Source organism: Schistocerca serialis, chromosome 1 (assembly GCF_023864345.2).
Source record: "Schistocerca serialis cubense isolate TAMUIC-IGC-003099 chromosome 1, iqSchSeri2.2, whole genome shotgun sequence".
NCBI classification, from domain to species: Eukaryota; Metazoa; Arthropoda; class Insecta; order Orthoptera; family Acrididae; genus Schistocerca; species Schistocerca serialis.
Genome location: NC_064638.1, coordinates 439,101,532 through 439,118,336, shown reverse-complemented (window position 1 = coordinate 439,118,336; position 16,805 = coordinate 439,101,532). Strand labels below are relative to the sequence as shown.

The window sequence follows — 16,805 nt, the reverse complement described above, 5'->3', positions numbered from 1 at the left end:
AAGACGATTGTTGGTAGCCATCTGCTTGGGAAATGTCCAGTATACAAACTTTTCACAACCACAAAACCTCATCCAGTAGGTTTGCAAGCAATGTGTATGCTTGCTAGTGTACTAATTGTTTTCCTGTTCACACTGACTATTATGACACAGCAAAGGCTCACAAACATAGCAAATAATAACAATGCTATCACAACACTGGCTTAATCAGACAAAACTGCACTACTTGCAGTACTGGCATTTCTTCCATGTGAAGAGTGACTGTTTTATGTAAATCCATACTACTGGCTCAAATGTTGTCAAAAGGAGCAAAAAACTCAGAAAACCACCAAAACTTAGTAAAATCAATATTATGGCAAATCCATGATGGCATAGAAACAGCTGTATTAGGACAAACTCACTGCACAGAAGAGTCCCTGACAAAACTTAGTAAAATTTATGTACTTTCAAATTCAAGATTTGCCATTATATTACTGTTATGATTATTGAAGTTCAACAAATGTGTGTCGAAAGCTACAAGTTTTCAGTTGTTTGTGTAAAGTGTGGCCCGGGCCTACCACTCATCCAACTGAATGAAGTGAACCCCAAAAGCTACACTAAAATTGTTTATTAGAACCATTCTCATATCCCCTCTGTTGTGCTTCCGTTCCTACCATGCCAATGGATTGCATAATTTTTGATTCTGTTTACACATGCAGAGTGAAGTATAGTCAACCCGTAGAGATCTAGAGGCATCACATTCTTAAATTTGACAAAAAGTCATGCTGGTTTTTCTTTATTTATTTACCTTCTGTTCAATGACTCACTTGAGTCCATATATGCAGTTTCGACAAGAACACGTGCCACGTAACATACTCTCTTAGCCAGCAAAGATCTAGGACAGGTGGTCTTTTTTCTTTTTAAAAAAAACTGGACTTAACAATGCTCCTATCAAAATAGTCCCCTTGGCTATCTATACACAGTTGTCAATTTTTTTATTTTTTTTTTGAGGTCTTGGAAGCATGCAGGGAAATTTTCAACTGTGATGTTTGTGAGCTCATTTGTCACAGCCCATTGGATGTCTGCAATACCTTGCTGATGGTTTCCTTTCAGTTGTCTTTTCAAGATGGGATAGGAGGCGATGGATGGAGATGTTTGTATGGGCACATGACAGCAAGGTTTTCAGCACCCACACGAAAACAGATTGAAACGATTGTTGGTAAAATACACAGAACAGGAAGATAAAGCTGTATGGAAAACAAAGGTAACAAAAATTGGCAACCTATACGCATAACCCCAAAGAAGCATGGAACGAAGTATTGCATCAATATTAAAACAAAAGTGGTATAAGGAGCTAAAACAATAGAGGAATGGGTGTGGCTGGCTGACTGCAAGAAGAAAAAGAGGAGGAGCCAGTCACCTTGCAACACATTAAGACCTCCAGCCTAAAAGTCTAGACCAGAGTCCAGACACATAACAAAACTTAAAACCTTAGTCACATTCGTCTCATCATCAGCTAAATTAGAGGGTAGATCCCCACCGATATTTGCTTCTGCCTTGCAGCACAGGACAAAATGCACACTGTTAAAATATGGATGATATAGATGTGCATGTTACAAGCATCGCAAAACGAGGGATCCTCTCACTGGAGTAAAAAGCTATGTTTGAGAGGGCAGGGCCCAGTTCTAAGATGTGTGAGGGTGACTTCATCCCACCTGAGCAACTGACAGGAGGAATGCCATGGCTGGGTTTCTGACTTCACCAACTGCAGCTTACTGGTCATCACTGTCAGCCATTCATCATCCCACAACTGCATGCACTTCCTGTGTAGTGCAGAAACGACATCCTGCAAGGAAATAGGACACTGTACCACATCCTGTCCTCTGCAGGTCTCCTTGGCAGCCGGATCAGTCTGTTAATTTCTCCATATCCCTACATGACCAGGCAACCAGCAGAATGACACCTGCTTACCCCCCCATTGGATCAAGTACAGTTAGTCATATATTAGCTGGACCAGCTCCTCAGTGGGGTACAGGTTGTGTAATGATTGTAAGGCACTAAGGGAATCGAAGTAAATGAGAAACTGTTTGCCCCAAATATGACGCATCTGCTCCAGTACCTTCAGGATCATGTGGAGCTCTGCTGCAAAAATGGTATAATTGTCAGCAAGGTGAATCCTGGTGACATGGTCAGGGAACACAACAGAGCAGCCACCAGTGTAAACTACTGTGAAACCATTATGCACATCTAAAGTGTTAAAATAAAAGTGAGACTGGAATGTAAAATCTGGATTACTATTTTTCTTAAAATTAGTCAAGTCTAAAACAAGTGTGGGTCTCTGGAGGAGCCAAGGTGAAAATCTGCTCCAACCTCAATGTAAAACATATAAATCTCAAAAAGATAATCCTATGAGTGAATCCCATAGGGGCTTATTGCTTGTTGCTGATTACAATAAAGCTGTGCCAATGGAAGCCGAGCAACGGTATGGTATGCACATGTATATCGTGTGGACAGAGTTTTATATACATGTCACATCATAAGAAGCCATTGTCTGTTCTAAAGTGGTGGTTCACCAGCCTCTGCACAGAGATGTGGTATGGTACTTGTCCTGAATGCCCCAGTGGCCAATCGAGTCCCTTCATGATGCATCATGTCCAACATATTTAAATAAGAAGGCCTCACAGGCCTACACACCGTGCATCCATAATTGAGCTGAGATCGCATAAATTCCCCGTAAAACCGGAGCGGACAAGTCATGTCTGCTCCCCATGTACTGTGGTTAAGACTTTTTAAAATACTGAGAGTCGTAAGTGACCATTTCTTCAGGTTTTTAAGATGTGGCAACTATGTAAATTTAGTCAAATATTAGGCCCAGAAACCTCAGCAGGTGTGTGTAAAATTAAGAATAGTGTTCCTCATCCCTCAACTCAGGAAAGTTTAAAATGTAACGAGAACATTGAAAAACAAAAACCAGACTTCTCTGTTGAAAACTTAAATCACTCTCCTGCACCCATTCACATTGAAGAGTTAAGTTGCAACTGATGTGTTGTCATTGCAAGGCTTGAAGAAGAGCAAAACACAGAAGTCATCCACAAACAAAAGACACTGGACAAGACTTTTTACTACTGACATAATGCTATCAACAGCTATGGCAAAGACAGTCACACTTAAAACACTAACTTGAGGGAGACTGTTCTCCTGTACAAAGCGGTCAGACAGGACATCACCGACACTGTATCAAAAGTACAGTGGCGAAAGTAAGGACCAATAAAGATGGGAAGACAACCAAGAAAACCCCATTTGTGTAGCTGCTCAAGGATAAGATGCCGACGCAGGAAAGCTTGTTGAATAGCCACTTCCAGGAGGGCCAGATTATCATGAACCCATACTGAAAGCGACTAAGGAGTTGCATGAATTCTAAGATCCAGACAAGGCGGCAGTTGACCATCCACTACAAGGTATTTCCCATGCAGCTAGTGAGGGCAACACTGCAAAAACTACTTGGGCACAAATGGTCTTTTCTAGGTATTAATAAAGGAATCAAAATGGCCTAACACCATGAATTGGGAGACTGACCTGATGTCCAAATTGCATTAAAAAATGCAAGGAGGCTATCTTTGTTTCAGTCTGTGAGGTGTTGCAGCATACTGTAATGGATTCTGTCATGACCAGGGGATGTGTCATGAGCTGCAGACAATGCAGAATCCATCTCCCACATGGAAAATGGGTAGTTATAATCTTCATCAGAGGTGGACCGGAAGTCCAAACTGCTCCTCTCAGCAACCGCTCTATGGTGCTGGAAACGTGGATCCTGACTGGTGGTTGCAGTAACTATGGCAAAGCAGGCCTCCATCGTCTGGACAATGTCTTGTGGACTGGTTTGGAGAGTGCCGTTCCACACTACAGCAGCCATGGGACACCTCCCTACTCTCCCAGAAACACTCCTGATGGTCTCCCATATCACAGAGCTCTTTGTGGGAAGGTTAATGGTGTTCAGCAACCACTGCCATTACCTCTTCTTGCTCTCTTGAATAATCCGTCGACATTTCACTTTCACCATCTGAAAGGTTGCAAGATTCTCTGCAGTCAGCTGACACTTGAACCTACACTGAGCAGCACACCTACCTCTGATTGTAGAGGGGCATTCGTCACTCCTTCAAGAGACAGGCTGCCACTTTAATTGTCCTGTGGACTGTGGAACGGATGCTTCAGTAGCGTTGTGGATCATGTTGGTAATATGAGCCACCAGCCCTCAACACTGACATGATGTTTAAACTATGCCAGCTGACTGTAAAGTGTCGAGTTTGCTCTACAGAGCACCCATTGTGGCGGTTTCCTTTCGGGTTCCACCCTATCCGGCAAGTGGCTCCAAATCGGGAAGTAGCAATGTTCAAGAAGAGTGTAGAGGAGATGACCTCTGGAGAATTGTTGAGGGATGTCAGGAATACTGTAGCCATGTTTATCTTGTGCTGGTGAAAAGATGAGCCTGGGGTACCTAGGAAATTGGTGACAGACACTGTGTGCTGGGTAACTGAACTGGTACTTATCTGCAGATTGATTGATCCTCACACATGAGAATCAGCAGAGAAAAATCTGGGGACAGTTTTGGCATTATTTTGCAAGGATTTGGTTCCATCTACATTGCAGTAGGCACCAAAACTCCACAGAGCCTTATGAAATAGCATGTTTTACCATTAACAGCATGAAAACAAAACAAATCTAAGTTACTTTGGAATTGCTAAACCTATAATGTTTGCGATCACACTTGCCAATTAAAATCAAGAGACACTAAACCACCTGTTTAGTACCAGAAATGCACGAAAATTCTGCGATGAAAAAAATTCCTGTACTCCACATTCCACGACAGACAAATACTCCTTACTGATAGCCTCCCCTCATTCACACAATTGCTTCTTTATGGTTATAGTGATACAAAAGCAATTACAAACAGTTGGCTTTTATTAACAATTTACAATTCAATTTTATTACACTGCAGACTAAACTTTCCAGTTAAGCTACACCCCCCCCCCCCCTTCCTTCCTTCAGTTCCTTACTACAATTTAGCTCAAAAGCAAACTGGTGGATATTTATTGTATTGACAACACTAATTCTCAGCATTTACATTTTCTTCCACGGCAAAGAGAAGAAGGCTGTGAGTTATGGGGGAGGGGGGGGGGGGGGATGGGTGAGAGAGAGAGAGAGAGAGAGAGAGAGGGGGGGGGGGGGTTTCAAATTATACCCCAAAAATTGCTTACTTACTTGAAAAGAGACTCATAATCAGAATTACAAACTTCCAGCATGCTGGACTAGCTCTGGGTCACCAACTTCTATTAAACAGTACAATGAAAAAGCTGCAAATTTTACGTTATGATGACTAGTTTCAGGCTGAGGCCCATTTTCAAATCATTGTAACATAGTCAACAATAGTCTTTCCGAATATGTGAAAACCATGTAAAAAATGTGCAACAAGCAGTTGCAATGCATAGATAACCCACTGCACCCTCATTTGCTATCTGTATGTACTGTAACCATTCGTTGCACGTTTCTGACATGGTTTTAACTGCTTTGGAAATACTATTTCTGAGTATGTTACGGCGCTCTGGAAATGGTTCTCAGCCTGAAACTAGTCATCAAATAAATAAACAAAGTAAAATTTGCAACTTGGGCTGTCTTTCTGTTGTATGGAAATGGGTTTGTCTCAGACTGCAACAGTTTGCAGCAGCAACTGCACAAAATTACCATACAAATATTTATGTATCAGTTTAATGAAACATTGAATATATTCATCATTGTTAACATGTTTAATACAGAAACAACTGATACAAAATAATTACATACTTTTGTTATCTTTACAACTGAATGTTTATGAATAATTGTACTTTATTATCCTACCCATACTTTTTACTTCAAATGGGATTAGAAACAGTGATGTTTAAATGTCATTAGTCAAAGACAAGGAACTCACCAATGAAAGCAGCATTCTTACAAAACGTGTAACACAAGAATGATTTCCAATTTTATTTGGATCTGGCTCTTCTTCTGTATCACCATCGCTCTTTAAATACAAAGGAGCATGATTTGGCCTATCAAAAGAAACAATTTTTGAAATGTTACCGATCTGTGCTTTGCATAAAGACTTAAATCGCATAAAGTGTATTTATTATACAGAAAAGTAACAAATTAACTGTACAGGTCACTATCAATAATTAAAGTTGTACAATATTTTTGTCAAAAGAGATGAAAAATATTATTAAATAAATAAACAAACATATTTTTAGAAAGTAGTTAAACAGTACCTGTTAAGCAATATATTTTGTACAGTGAAGTACAGGTCTGATAAAAAATGTATGAGAATAACAGAAAAATAATGGAAATTACTGGATGGAACAATACATAAAACAGAGGAAAGGCAACCACTCGCCTATAGAGGATCAATGTGTAGAGCCACAGTAGCACATTACAGAAAACAGCATTCACATTAGCTTTTGAGCACTAGCTCTTTTTCTCACAACAGTACACACATTCACACACAGACACCAGAACAAACACTCCTGTTGCCACTGCAAGATCATTAAAACTCAATTATTGAAAGCAGTTGACTGAGCTGGTTGAGGTGGGGAGGGGGAAGTGGGAAAGAGAGAGGTTTTCTTGACAGATACATTCACGGCCCCACAACAAGAGAAAGAAGTTCAGAGAGTGCAACAGAAGGAGGTGTAGGAAAATGTAGAGGGGAGGACAGCGGCGGTGGCGGCAGTGGTGATGGTGGTGGCGGTGGTAAGTTCCTATGGGACCAAACTGCTGAGGTCATCGGTCCCTAGGTCTACACACTACTTAATCTAATTTAAACTAACTTACACTAAGGACAACACACACACCCATGCCCAAGGGAGGACTCAAACCTCCAACGGCGGGAGCCGACTGAAGAAGGAGAGAGAGGTGAAGATGAAGAGGGAGAGAGGGAGGAGATAGAAGGGAGAGGGGTTGAAAAAAGAAGTTATGCTGAGGGTGGAAGGGGGTGAGAGTGGTCGCAAGGGGGGAAGAGGGAGAATACCTGAATTTGAGGGGGGAGGGGGGAGATGAAGAATGGTGAGAGAAGGCATGCATAATCTGAATGCAGAAGGAGTGGTATGGATAGAATAGAGAAGAGAAAACCTAAGGTAAGGCAATGTAAACAGGTTAGTGGAGATTTAGGCCAGATGGACCGCGAAAGAGCAGGAGACGTTGGAGATACAATTCCCATCTGCGCAGTTCAGAGAAACTTGGTCTGGAAGAGAGTATCCAAATGGTTCATGTAGTGAAGCAGCTGTTGCAGTCATTTGTGTGGAGATGTGCAGCAAGCGGGGCAACTGGAGGGTCAAGTTTGTGATTTACCACAGTTTGACAGTGGCCGTTCATGTGACTAGATGGTTGGTTACTTGGCAAGACCACACAGAATGCTGTAAAGTAACTGCAGCATAGCTGATATATAACAGGGCTGCTTTCACAAGTGATCCTGCTTTTTATTTTGCAGGAAATGGCTGTGATTGGACTGGGGTAGGAGGTGATGGGTGGTTGTATACAACAGGTCTTACATCTGGACCAATCCCAAGGCAGTGACCCATGGGGTGCAGGAATGGGAGTAGGGTTGGAATAGGGATAGACAGGGATATTCTGTACATTGAGTGGGCAGTTGAACATTACTTTGGGGCATGTGGCTAGGATATCTCTTGCTTCAGAGCATGACGTGAGGAAGTCGAAGCCCTTGTGGAAGACGTGGTTGAGCTTTTCAAGACCAGGCTGATAATGGGTCATCAAAGGATGCTGACTGGTGGCTGGTTAACAGGTTTACTGGTGTGAGAGGAGCAGATGGCATGGGAGACTTGTTTTGGATGAGCTGGATAGGACATTGTCAGTCAGTAAATGCTATGGTAAGGTTATAGGTTTATTTCGAGAATTTCTGCTTTCCACTGCAGTGCCCACAGATAGCGAGGTTCCCAACGTCATCCTGACACCAACCCAAAACCTCTTTCCTAATATTCCTCACAATTATTTCACTTTCGAAAGCCAGATCTACAAGCAAATCTGTGGTATTATCATTGGTACTGGCACAGCACCATCCTATGGCTACTTATAAAAATAAGTTGCTTTAGGATGTCACCATCTAGAGGAATATTTCTTGTCCTATTAATTAACTGTCTGGTCCAAACTCACTGATGGAAATTTCATGGTCTGGGTTCACAGCAAGGACAGCTTTTACTCCTCCCCTCCAAAACGTCAACACCTATTCCAAAATCCACTTCACCTTGTCCTTCTCAACTCATAAAACCACTTTCCTAGATGTCGATCTCCATCTATCAGATGGCTCTATAAATGCATCTCTTCGTATCAAGTGCGCTAACCACCAACAGTACATCCACTCTGACAGTTGTGGCCCATTCCATGTCAAAAAGTCTATTCCTTATAGCTTTGTTCTCCATGGACACTGCATCTGCAGTGGAAATCAGGAATATTCAAAATATACTATATCAGAACCTTTACTGACAGACAATATCCTATCCAGCTTATCCACAAACAAGTATCCCTTTCCATCTGCTCCACTGACATTAGCCACTGACCAGTGCTTCTCTAATCATCCAGTGCCAACCTGGCCTGGAAAAGCTAAATCACATCCTCCACCGGGTCTTTCACTACCTCAAGTTTTCACATTTTTACAAAGAGCATATTTGGTAGTGGTACAAATGAGGAAAAACAATAAGTACCTCAGCCTACTCTCTCTCTCTCTCTCTCTCTCTCTCTCTCTCTCTCTCTCTCTCTCTCTCTCTCTCACACACACACACACACACACACACATGCACACTCTGTCTCTCTGTGTGTGTGTGTGTGTGTGTGTGTGTGTGTGTGTGTGAGAGAGAGAGAGAGAGAGAGAGAGAGAGAGAGAGAGTGAGAGAGTGAGTGAGTGAGAGAGAGTGAGAGAGAGAGAGAGAGAGAGAGAGAGAGAGAGAGGAGAAGAAGAAGAAGAATGAATACATTTGTTTTCATTATTACCTTAACCTTTGTATAACGTGTATACATAGTCGCTGAAACATCTGCCTTACAATTTGATTTGGGCATTTGATAAGTATCTGTACAGGCCACCAATCATTTTCTGCCATATGACCAAGAAACCATTCACAAGCAGCTTGTGATGCATTGAACTGCTTTGTTAAAAGTTCCACCCACTGCACCATCGTTGGCTATAAACAAAAAGGGCACATGTGTTTCATGAAAGTTTCCTGGTGGATTGAGTAGTCTATCACTTTTCAGGCATGGATCTGGGATATTATTAAATATTGTCAGCTGACAACCTTTAGCAATTCTCAAGATGAGTCGCTTGTAAGATTATTTCTGTTATCCCTAATGTATGTGCTTTTTTTCCACAATGTAAAGTGCCTTAAAAATCTTGCAACTGACTCACCTCGAGAATGGTTGAAAGGCTGTTGTCCAAAATACTGGAACAAGATTTAATAATATCCCACATGCAGTCCCAAAAAATGATGAAAAAATGAGCACAATTAACATACATAAATATATAAGGACAAAGAAATAGCGGAGGTATCAATATACAGTTGCATTTGTGTATGTGTATATTTATCTGATTCATATAATCTTCCCACTATGACTTTACACAAATTATTCTCTAGTCATCAAACACACACAAATGAACATATGGGCTAATTATGTGTGTAAAATAAAGTATTTCTACACAAGGATTAAAGTTTATTTCCAACACATTCAGTATAGAGGTTGAAAGCCATCAGTATCTCACCTACTTCCATGCAAAGACATAGGAGGGTCATTCAATAATTAAAGAGACAAATTGGTCTGGGGAAAAAACTGTTAGTAGGGCAAGTTTGGTACTTTTATGGCTTTAAGTTGGCATCACTGGGATGAGTCCTTATCAGGTGATGTATCTACATTGTTTTGTTTGTTGTTGTTGTTGTGGTCTTCAGTCCTGAGACTGGTTTGATGCAGCTCTCCATGCTACTCTATCCTGTGCAAGCTTTTTCATCTCCCAGTACCTACTGCAACCTACATCCTTCTGAATCTGCTTAGTGTATTCATCTCGTGGTCTCCCTCTACGATTTTTACCCTCCACGCTGCCCTCCAATACTAAATTGGTGATCCCTTGATGCCTCAGAACATGCCCTACCAACCGATCCCTTCTTCTGGTCAAGTTGTGCCACAAACTTCTCTTCTCCCCAATCCTATTCAATACTTCCTCATTAGTTACATGATCTACCCATCTAATCTTCAGCATTCTTCTGTAGCACCACATTTCGAAAGCTTCTATTCTCTTCTTGTCTAAACTATTTATCGTCCATGTTTCACTTCCATACATGGCTACACTCCATACGAATACTTTCAGAAATGACTTCCTGACACTTAAATCAATACTGGATGTTAACAAATTTCTCTTCTTCAGAAACGCTTTCCTTGCCATTGCCAGCCTACATTTTATATCCTCTCTACTTCGACTATCATCAGTTATTTTGCTCCCCAAATAGCAAAACTCCTTTACTACTTTAAGTGCCTCATTTCCTAATCTAATTCCCTCAGCATCACCCGACTTAATTAGACTACATTCCATTATCCTTGTTTTGCTTTTGTTGATGTTCATCTTATATCCTCCTTTCAAGACACTGTCCATTCCATTCAACTGCTCTTCCAAGTCCTTTGCTGTCTCTGACAGAATTACAATGTCATCGGCGAACCTCAAAGTTTTTATTTCTTCTCCATGAATTTTAATACCTACTCCGAATTTTTCTTTTGTTTCCTTTACTGCTTGCTCAATATACAGATTGAACAACATCGGGGAGAGGCTACAACCCTGTCTTACTCCCTTCCCAACCACTGCTTCCCTTTCATGTCCCTCGACTCTTATAATTGCCATCTGGTTTCTGTACAAATTGTAAATAGCCTTTCGCTCCCTGTATTTTACCCCTGCCACCTTTAGAATTTGAAAGAGAGTATTCCAGTCAACATTGTCAAAAGCTTTCTCTAAGTCTACAAATGCTAGAAACGTAGGTTTGCCTTTCCTTAATCTTTCTTCTAAGATAAGTCGTAAGGTCAGTATTGCCTCACGTGTTCCAGTGTTTCTACGGAATCCAAACTGATCTTCCCCGAGGTTGGCTTCTACTAGTTTTTCCATTCGTCTGTAAAGAATTCGTGTTAGTATTTTGCAGCTGTGACTTATTAAGCTGATAGTTCGGTAATTTTCACATCTGTCAACACCTGCTTTCTTTGGGATTGGAATTATTATATTCTTCTTGAAGTCTGAGGGTATTTCGCCTGTTTCATACATCTTGCTCACCAGATGGTAGAGTTTTGTCAGGACTGGCTCTCCCACGGCCGTCAGTAGTTCCAATGGAATATTGTCTACTCCGGGGGCCTTGTTTCGACTCAGGTCTTTGAGTGCTCTGTCAAACTCTTCACGCAGTATCGTATCTCCCATTTCATCTTCATCTATATCCTCTTCCATTTCCATAATATTGTCCTCAAGTACATCGCCCTTGTATAGACCCTCTATATACTCCTTCCACCTTTCTGCTTTCCCTTCTTTGCTTAGCACTGGGTTTCCATCTGAGCTCTTGATATTCATACAAGTCGTTCTCTTATCTCCAAAGGTCTCTTTAATTTTCCTGTAGGCGGTATCTATCTTACCCCTAGTGAGATAGGCCTCTACATCCTTACATTTGTCCTCTAGCCATCCCTGCTTAGCCATTTTGCACTTCCTGTCGATCTCATTTTTGAGACGTTTGTATTCCTTTTTGCCTGTTTCACTTACTGCATTTTTATATTTTCTCCTTTCATCAATTAAATTCAATATTTCTTCTGTTACCCAAGGATTTCTACTAGCCCTCGTCTTTTTACCTACTTGATCCTCTGCTGCCTTCACTACTTCATCCCTCAAAGCTACCCATTCTTCTTCTACTGTATTTATTTCCCCCATTCCTGTCAATTGCTCCCTTATGCTCTCCCTGAATCTCTGTACAACCTCAGGTTCTTTTAGTTTATCCAGGTCCCATCTCCTTAAATTCCCACCTTTTTGCAGTTTCTTCAGTTTAAATCTACAGGTCATAACCAATAGATTGTGGTCAGAGTCCACATCTGCCCCTGGAAATGTCTTACAATTTAAAACCTGGTTCCTAAATCTCTGTCTTACCATTATATAATCTATCTGATACCTTTTAGTATCTCCAGGGTTCTTCCATGTATACAACCTTCTTTCATGATTCTTAAACCAAGTGTTAGTTATGATTATGTTGTGCTCTGTGCAAAATTCTACCAGGCGGCTTCCTCTTTCATTTCTGTCCCCCAATCCATATTCACCTACTATGTTTCCTTCTCTCCCTTTTCCTACACTCGAATTCCAGTCACCCATGACTATTAAATTTTCGTCTCCCTTCACAATCTGAATAATTTCTTTTATTTCATCATACATTTCTTCAATTTCTTTGTCATCTGCAAAGCTAGTTGGCATATAAACTTGTACTACTGTAGTAGGTGTGGGCTTCGTATCTATCTTGGCCACAGTAATGCGTTCACTATGCTGTTTGTAGTAGCTTACCCGCATTCCTATTTTCCTATTCATTATTAAACCTACTCCTGCATTCCCCCTATTTGATTTTGTGTTTATAACCCTGTAGTCACCTGACCAGAAGTCTTGTTCCTCCTGCCACCGAACTTCACTAATTCCCACTATATCTAACTTCAACCTATCCATTTCCCTTTTTAAATTTTCTAACCTACCTGCCCGATTAAGGGATCTGACATTCCACGCTCCGATCCGTAGATTTGTTTATAACCTCTAAAATACATTTCAAGATGTCGAGTCCGCTTGAAACGTCCACATTACTTAACAACGTTCTGTTATTCATTTTTTACTTGCTGAAGGCAAGAAACCAGTGAATATAAACTGTAGAATACCTAAAGTTTATGGTGAAGGTTGTATGAATCAAGCAAATTTTTACAAGTGTGTAGAGCAGTTAAAAAATGGTCGTGATTCAGTAACTGACGAAACCATTCTCGCCGACCAGTTGCAGTTTCAACTCCCTGACTTGAAAGTCGAATTAATGACATTATTCATGCCGACCGACGTGTGACTGTGGAAATGATAGTTGATAAGGTTCAAGTAAGTACTGGTACAGTTCATAACATTATCTGTAACAAGCTGAAGTACCACGAAACATGTGCAAGATGGGTCCCAAAGGAGTTGACGTGGCTACAAAAGGAAACAAGGTTGAGAGTGAGCACAGAGCTAAAGGAACATTACGAAAGAGAAGGTGAGCACTTCTGCAACAAAATTTTAACTTGTGATGAAACTTGGGTTCACTATTATGGGCCAGAATAAAAAAGACAAAGCATGGAGTGGAAGCACACCAGCTCACCTGTCAAGAAAAAATTCAAAACCCAAGTATCAGTGGGAAAAGTTATGTTGATGGTGTTTTGGGAAGCTGAAGGTCCAGTTTTTTGTGATTATCTCTAAGAGCAGCGTACAATGAGCAGCCAATACTACTCGGATTTGCTTTTGAACAAGGTGAAGGCAGCCATATGAGAGAGAGATGTTGTGGATCTCAGAGGAGAGGTGTGATTCACCAGCAAGACAATGCATGTCTTCATATTGTTTAACTAACCCAGAAACCATACACAAAATGGGCTGGAAAGTACTGGCTCATCCCCTTACAGTCCTGATTTAGCACTTAGTGATTTCTATTTGTATGGTACACTGAACGAGGCATTACGTGGGAAGAGCTTCCAGGACAACGAGGATGTGAAAAAGTTTGTGGGAAATTGGCTCAAGCATCAAGATAAACAGTTCTTTGCAGCCGGAATAAAAAAAGCCTGTAGCCTGTTGGAACAAGTGCATAAATGTTCAAGGAGATTATGTTGAAAAGGAGAAAAAGTAATGTTTTGTAAAAATGAACCCCTTTCTTCTCCACACCAATTTTTATCTTTAACCCTTTAACTGCTCTGGACATGTTAATGCATGCACCTTTCTACCTGTCCCTGTGTGCTTTGAACATGTTTACGCACGACACCAGTCCTTCTACCTGGTACTCTAAATGTGTCTATGTGTAGAAACGTTCAGAGCACCAGGTAGAAGGATTGGCAGCACGCGTAAACACGTACAGAGCACACAGGGACAGGTACAAAGGCGCGCGCTTTAATACGTCCAGAGCAGTTAAAGGGTTAATTACTGAATGACCCTCATAGTATTAAAACCAATTTCATTCAGCAAATAAAAAATTACCTTAAAACAACAGGTTATTCAAATCCTAAATGACAATCACAACTCTGTATCTGTGTCACAAAATCTGCAAAGATTGAGCATATAGTTCCCTCAAAATACATATATACATTCAGAAAGACCTTTAGCTCATCTTTAGAGTTGGCCAAAATGGGATCCTACTGTTCTCTAGAGTAAATCTCACTTTACTCAGCCGAAGACCCTCACAAAATCTATAAAGATCATATACATTGGACAGTTTTGTTATCTGCATTAATCTAACACCGAAGATCATGATGGCTGTTCCTTGGTTGAGTATGAAACAGCACTGTTCTACAGGTAAAGATTTTTCAGCCCTAGGGGTATCAAGCGACTAGACAGAATTTTAGTGAGGATTTTACCATCAACTGAGAGCAGTGTAAGTCCATGATAGTTGCAACAATCGGATCTGTCACTATTTTTAGAAATGTTTATAATTAATATTCTTCTGTGGTCAATAGACATGGTTTCAGTTGTCCATATTTTAGTTGCAAATAATGGATAACTGTGGGATTCTCCTGTATCTACAGCACCTTCATTATCTTAACTTTCCTAAATATTGTCTGTGGAATCTGACATGGAAACTAATTACCAATATACTGATGGTAGCTCTTCTGAATTATTATGTTCAATCAATCTTAAACCAACTGTTCTTTTTTAATCACTGGTAGATCATTATTATTTAATTATCTGTGTACAGTTTGTGTGTCCAATTTTTAATACTGGTAAGTGTTCAACAAAAAAATAAGTTTAGGAGCAAAACAACATAAACATGTCAGTTTCTATTTACCTTTTCTTTAGCATGGATAAATGTCTCCACAAAAAATGATGTGGACAATTGAGCAGCCATTTCTGTAATATCGGACTGCAGGCTGATGAGAGTCTGAGGAATGTATCCACATACTTGCCACATAAAGCTGGAAAACAACAATACACATTTAGTATCTGTATTACATATAATATCAATCAAAATTTAAGAGTGTGTGAAACAAGTCACTAATCTTTCTAGCCACATGGCACATCAGTAGATGTCAAGTCTTACTTCCAACACACACACACACACACACACACACACACACACACACACACACACACACACACACACACACACAAAAGCACACTTGGAGAACACACACAAAAGCACACTTGGAGAAAAAAGGGAGCAGAACACACATTTTCGATGGGATAATATAATCCGCTTCAGCCCGGATCATTTACTTATAAAATCTGAAGATTTTGGGAGCTATCTCCATGTTTATCATCAGAAGTGTAGCTGCTGTTAAATTTCAAATTACTTCTCTAAGGATGCAGTGCTCCTGATTCTAGTAACTGTTTCCATTCCAGTCCAGGCTCTTCCAGTTTGAGTATTACCCATGGGCAGCCAGGTGTCTGCAGTCAGAAGTGGAAAGGAAAAGGCAAACAGCTTAAGTGTGGTAGTCAATACTTTCCACACAACAATGCCAGCTACTGGTTTTGACCACAACTAACAAAGTATAATCACTATGAGATGTGTTTGAATTGTCTGTTAATCTACTAACATTTTGTAACATTTATGGAACATGACATCTTTTTATTCGCAACTGATGCAATATTTTGTGTCAGACCCCATTTTTCCATATGACACACACAATTCTTCAGTGCTGGATGTGAATCTGCAATCTTTCTGTAGTTTTTATCCTTATCATGACAGGAAGAAGCTGTTTCATTATGTTGATCTGCAGATTTGATGTCAGGTTTATTTCTGGGAAGCTTGGAAAATGCACTTCAAAATACCACAATAACAAATTATTCCTGCTTAATAACTCTCCTTGAACAGAATGCAGTTTTGTAAATTAGTAGATTGTAATAGAACTTTTGAAGATATGGTATCTAGTGTGACAGAAAATGGTGTCATAAATAATTTAAATTCATTTTCTAGACTCCTTAAGTTCTGAATTCTTGTCTCAAAACTGTGATAAAGTGATAGCATGTCTTGCTAAAAAATCACAATATCTGTGGTTGGGCACACTGTAGTGACAAAATACAGTACAGGTTGCTTTCCCAAGCTGCCTTTCAAATAGACTCAGTTCATCCGTGAACACAGTAACTTCATCGTACATGTAAATAATGAGTAAACACATCCCTTGAAACATCACTTAAGTTATTTTAAATATCTTATTTGATCAGTGAGGAAGGCTGTTTGCACCGACAGAACACGGAGCAAACATGGTGCAATAGGTCTGCATGGCCAGCTGCGTGCGCTCGCCTGTGACCTATTGGGTAGAATTGGTACTATCTGTCCTACCTAAATCAAATTGAAATACAAATCATTCCCTCCAATAGCAAAATAAGATATCATGATGTTATGCACTATTACATTTGGTACTAAACTTTCGGCAGAATGGGGAACAGTAGCTTCTTCCAGCAATACTGTTCCTGTTAACTAGAATACAAGCACTTGTGTAAGGACTTTTTTTTCTCCTAGAGCGTCTTTTACAGTACATAGTTTAAGCATACAACAAATGGTCAATGGGAATCAAAGAATTATGACTTACATTTAGATGGC

At 40.3% G+C, this 16,805-nt stretch overlaps 1 protein-coding gene across 1 annotated transcript in view; it reads right to left on the bottom strand.

Moving 5' to 3' along the window:
* The window catches only part of LOC126472697 (ubiquitin carboxyl-terminal hydrolase 34), a 529,852-nt gene that overhangs the window by 140,941 nt on the left and 372,106 nt on the right, over window positions 1-16,805 (bottom strand). The window contains exons 35-37 of the mRNA XM_050099952.1: window positions 15,051-15,177; window positions 9,001-9,188; window positions 5,942-6,059 (exon numbers count right to left, since the gene is read on the bottom strand). Coding sequence (XP_049955909.1) covers window positions 5,942-6,059; window positions 9,001-9,188; window positions 15,051-15,177 — 433 coding nt within the window. The remainder of the gene's footprint in view (window positions 1-5,941; window positions 6,060-9,000; window positions 9,189-15,050; window positions 15,178-16,805) is intronic.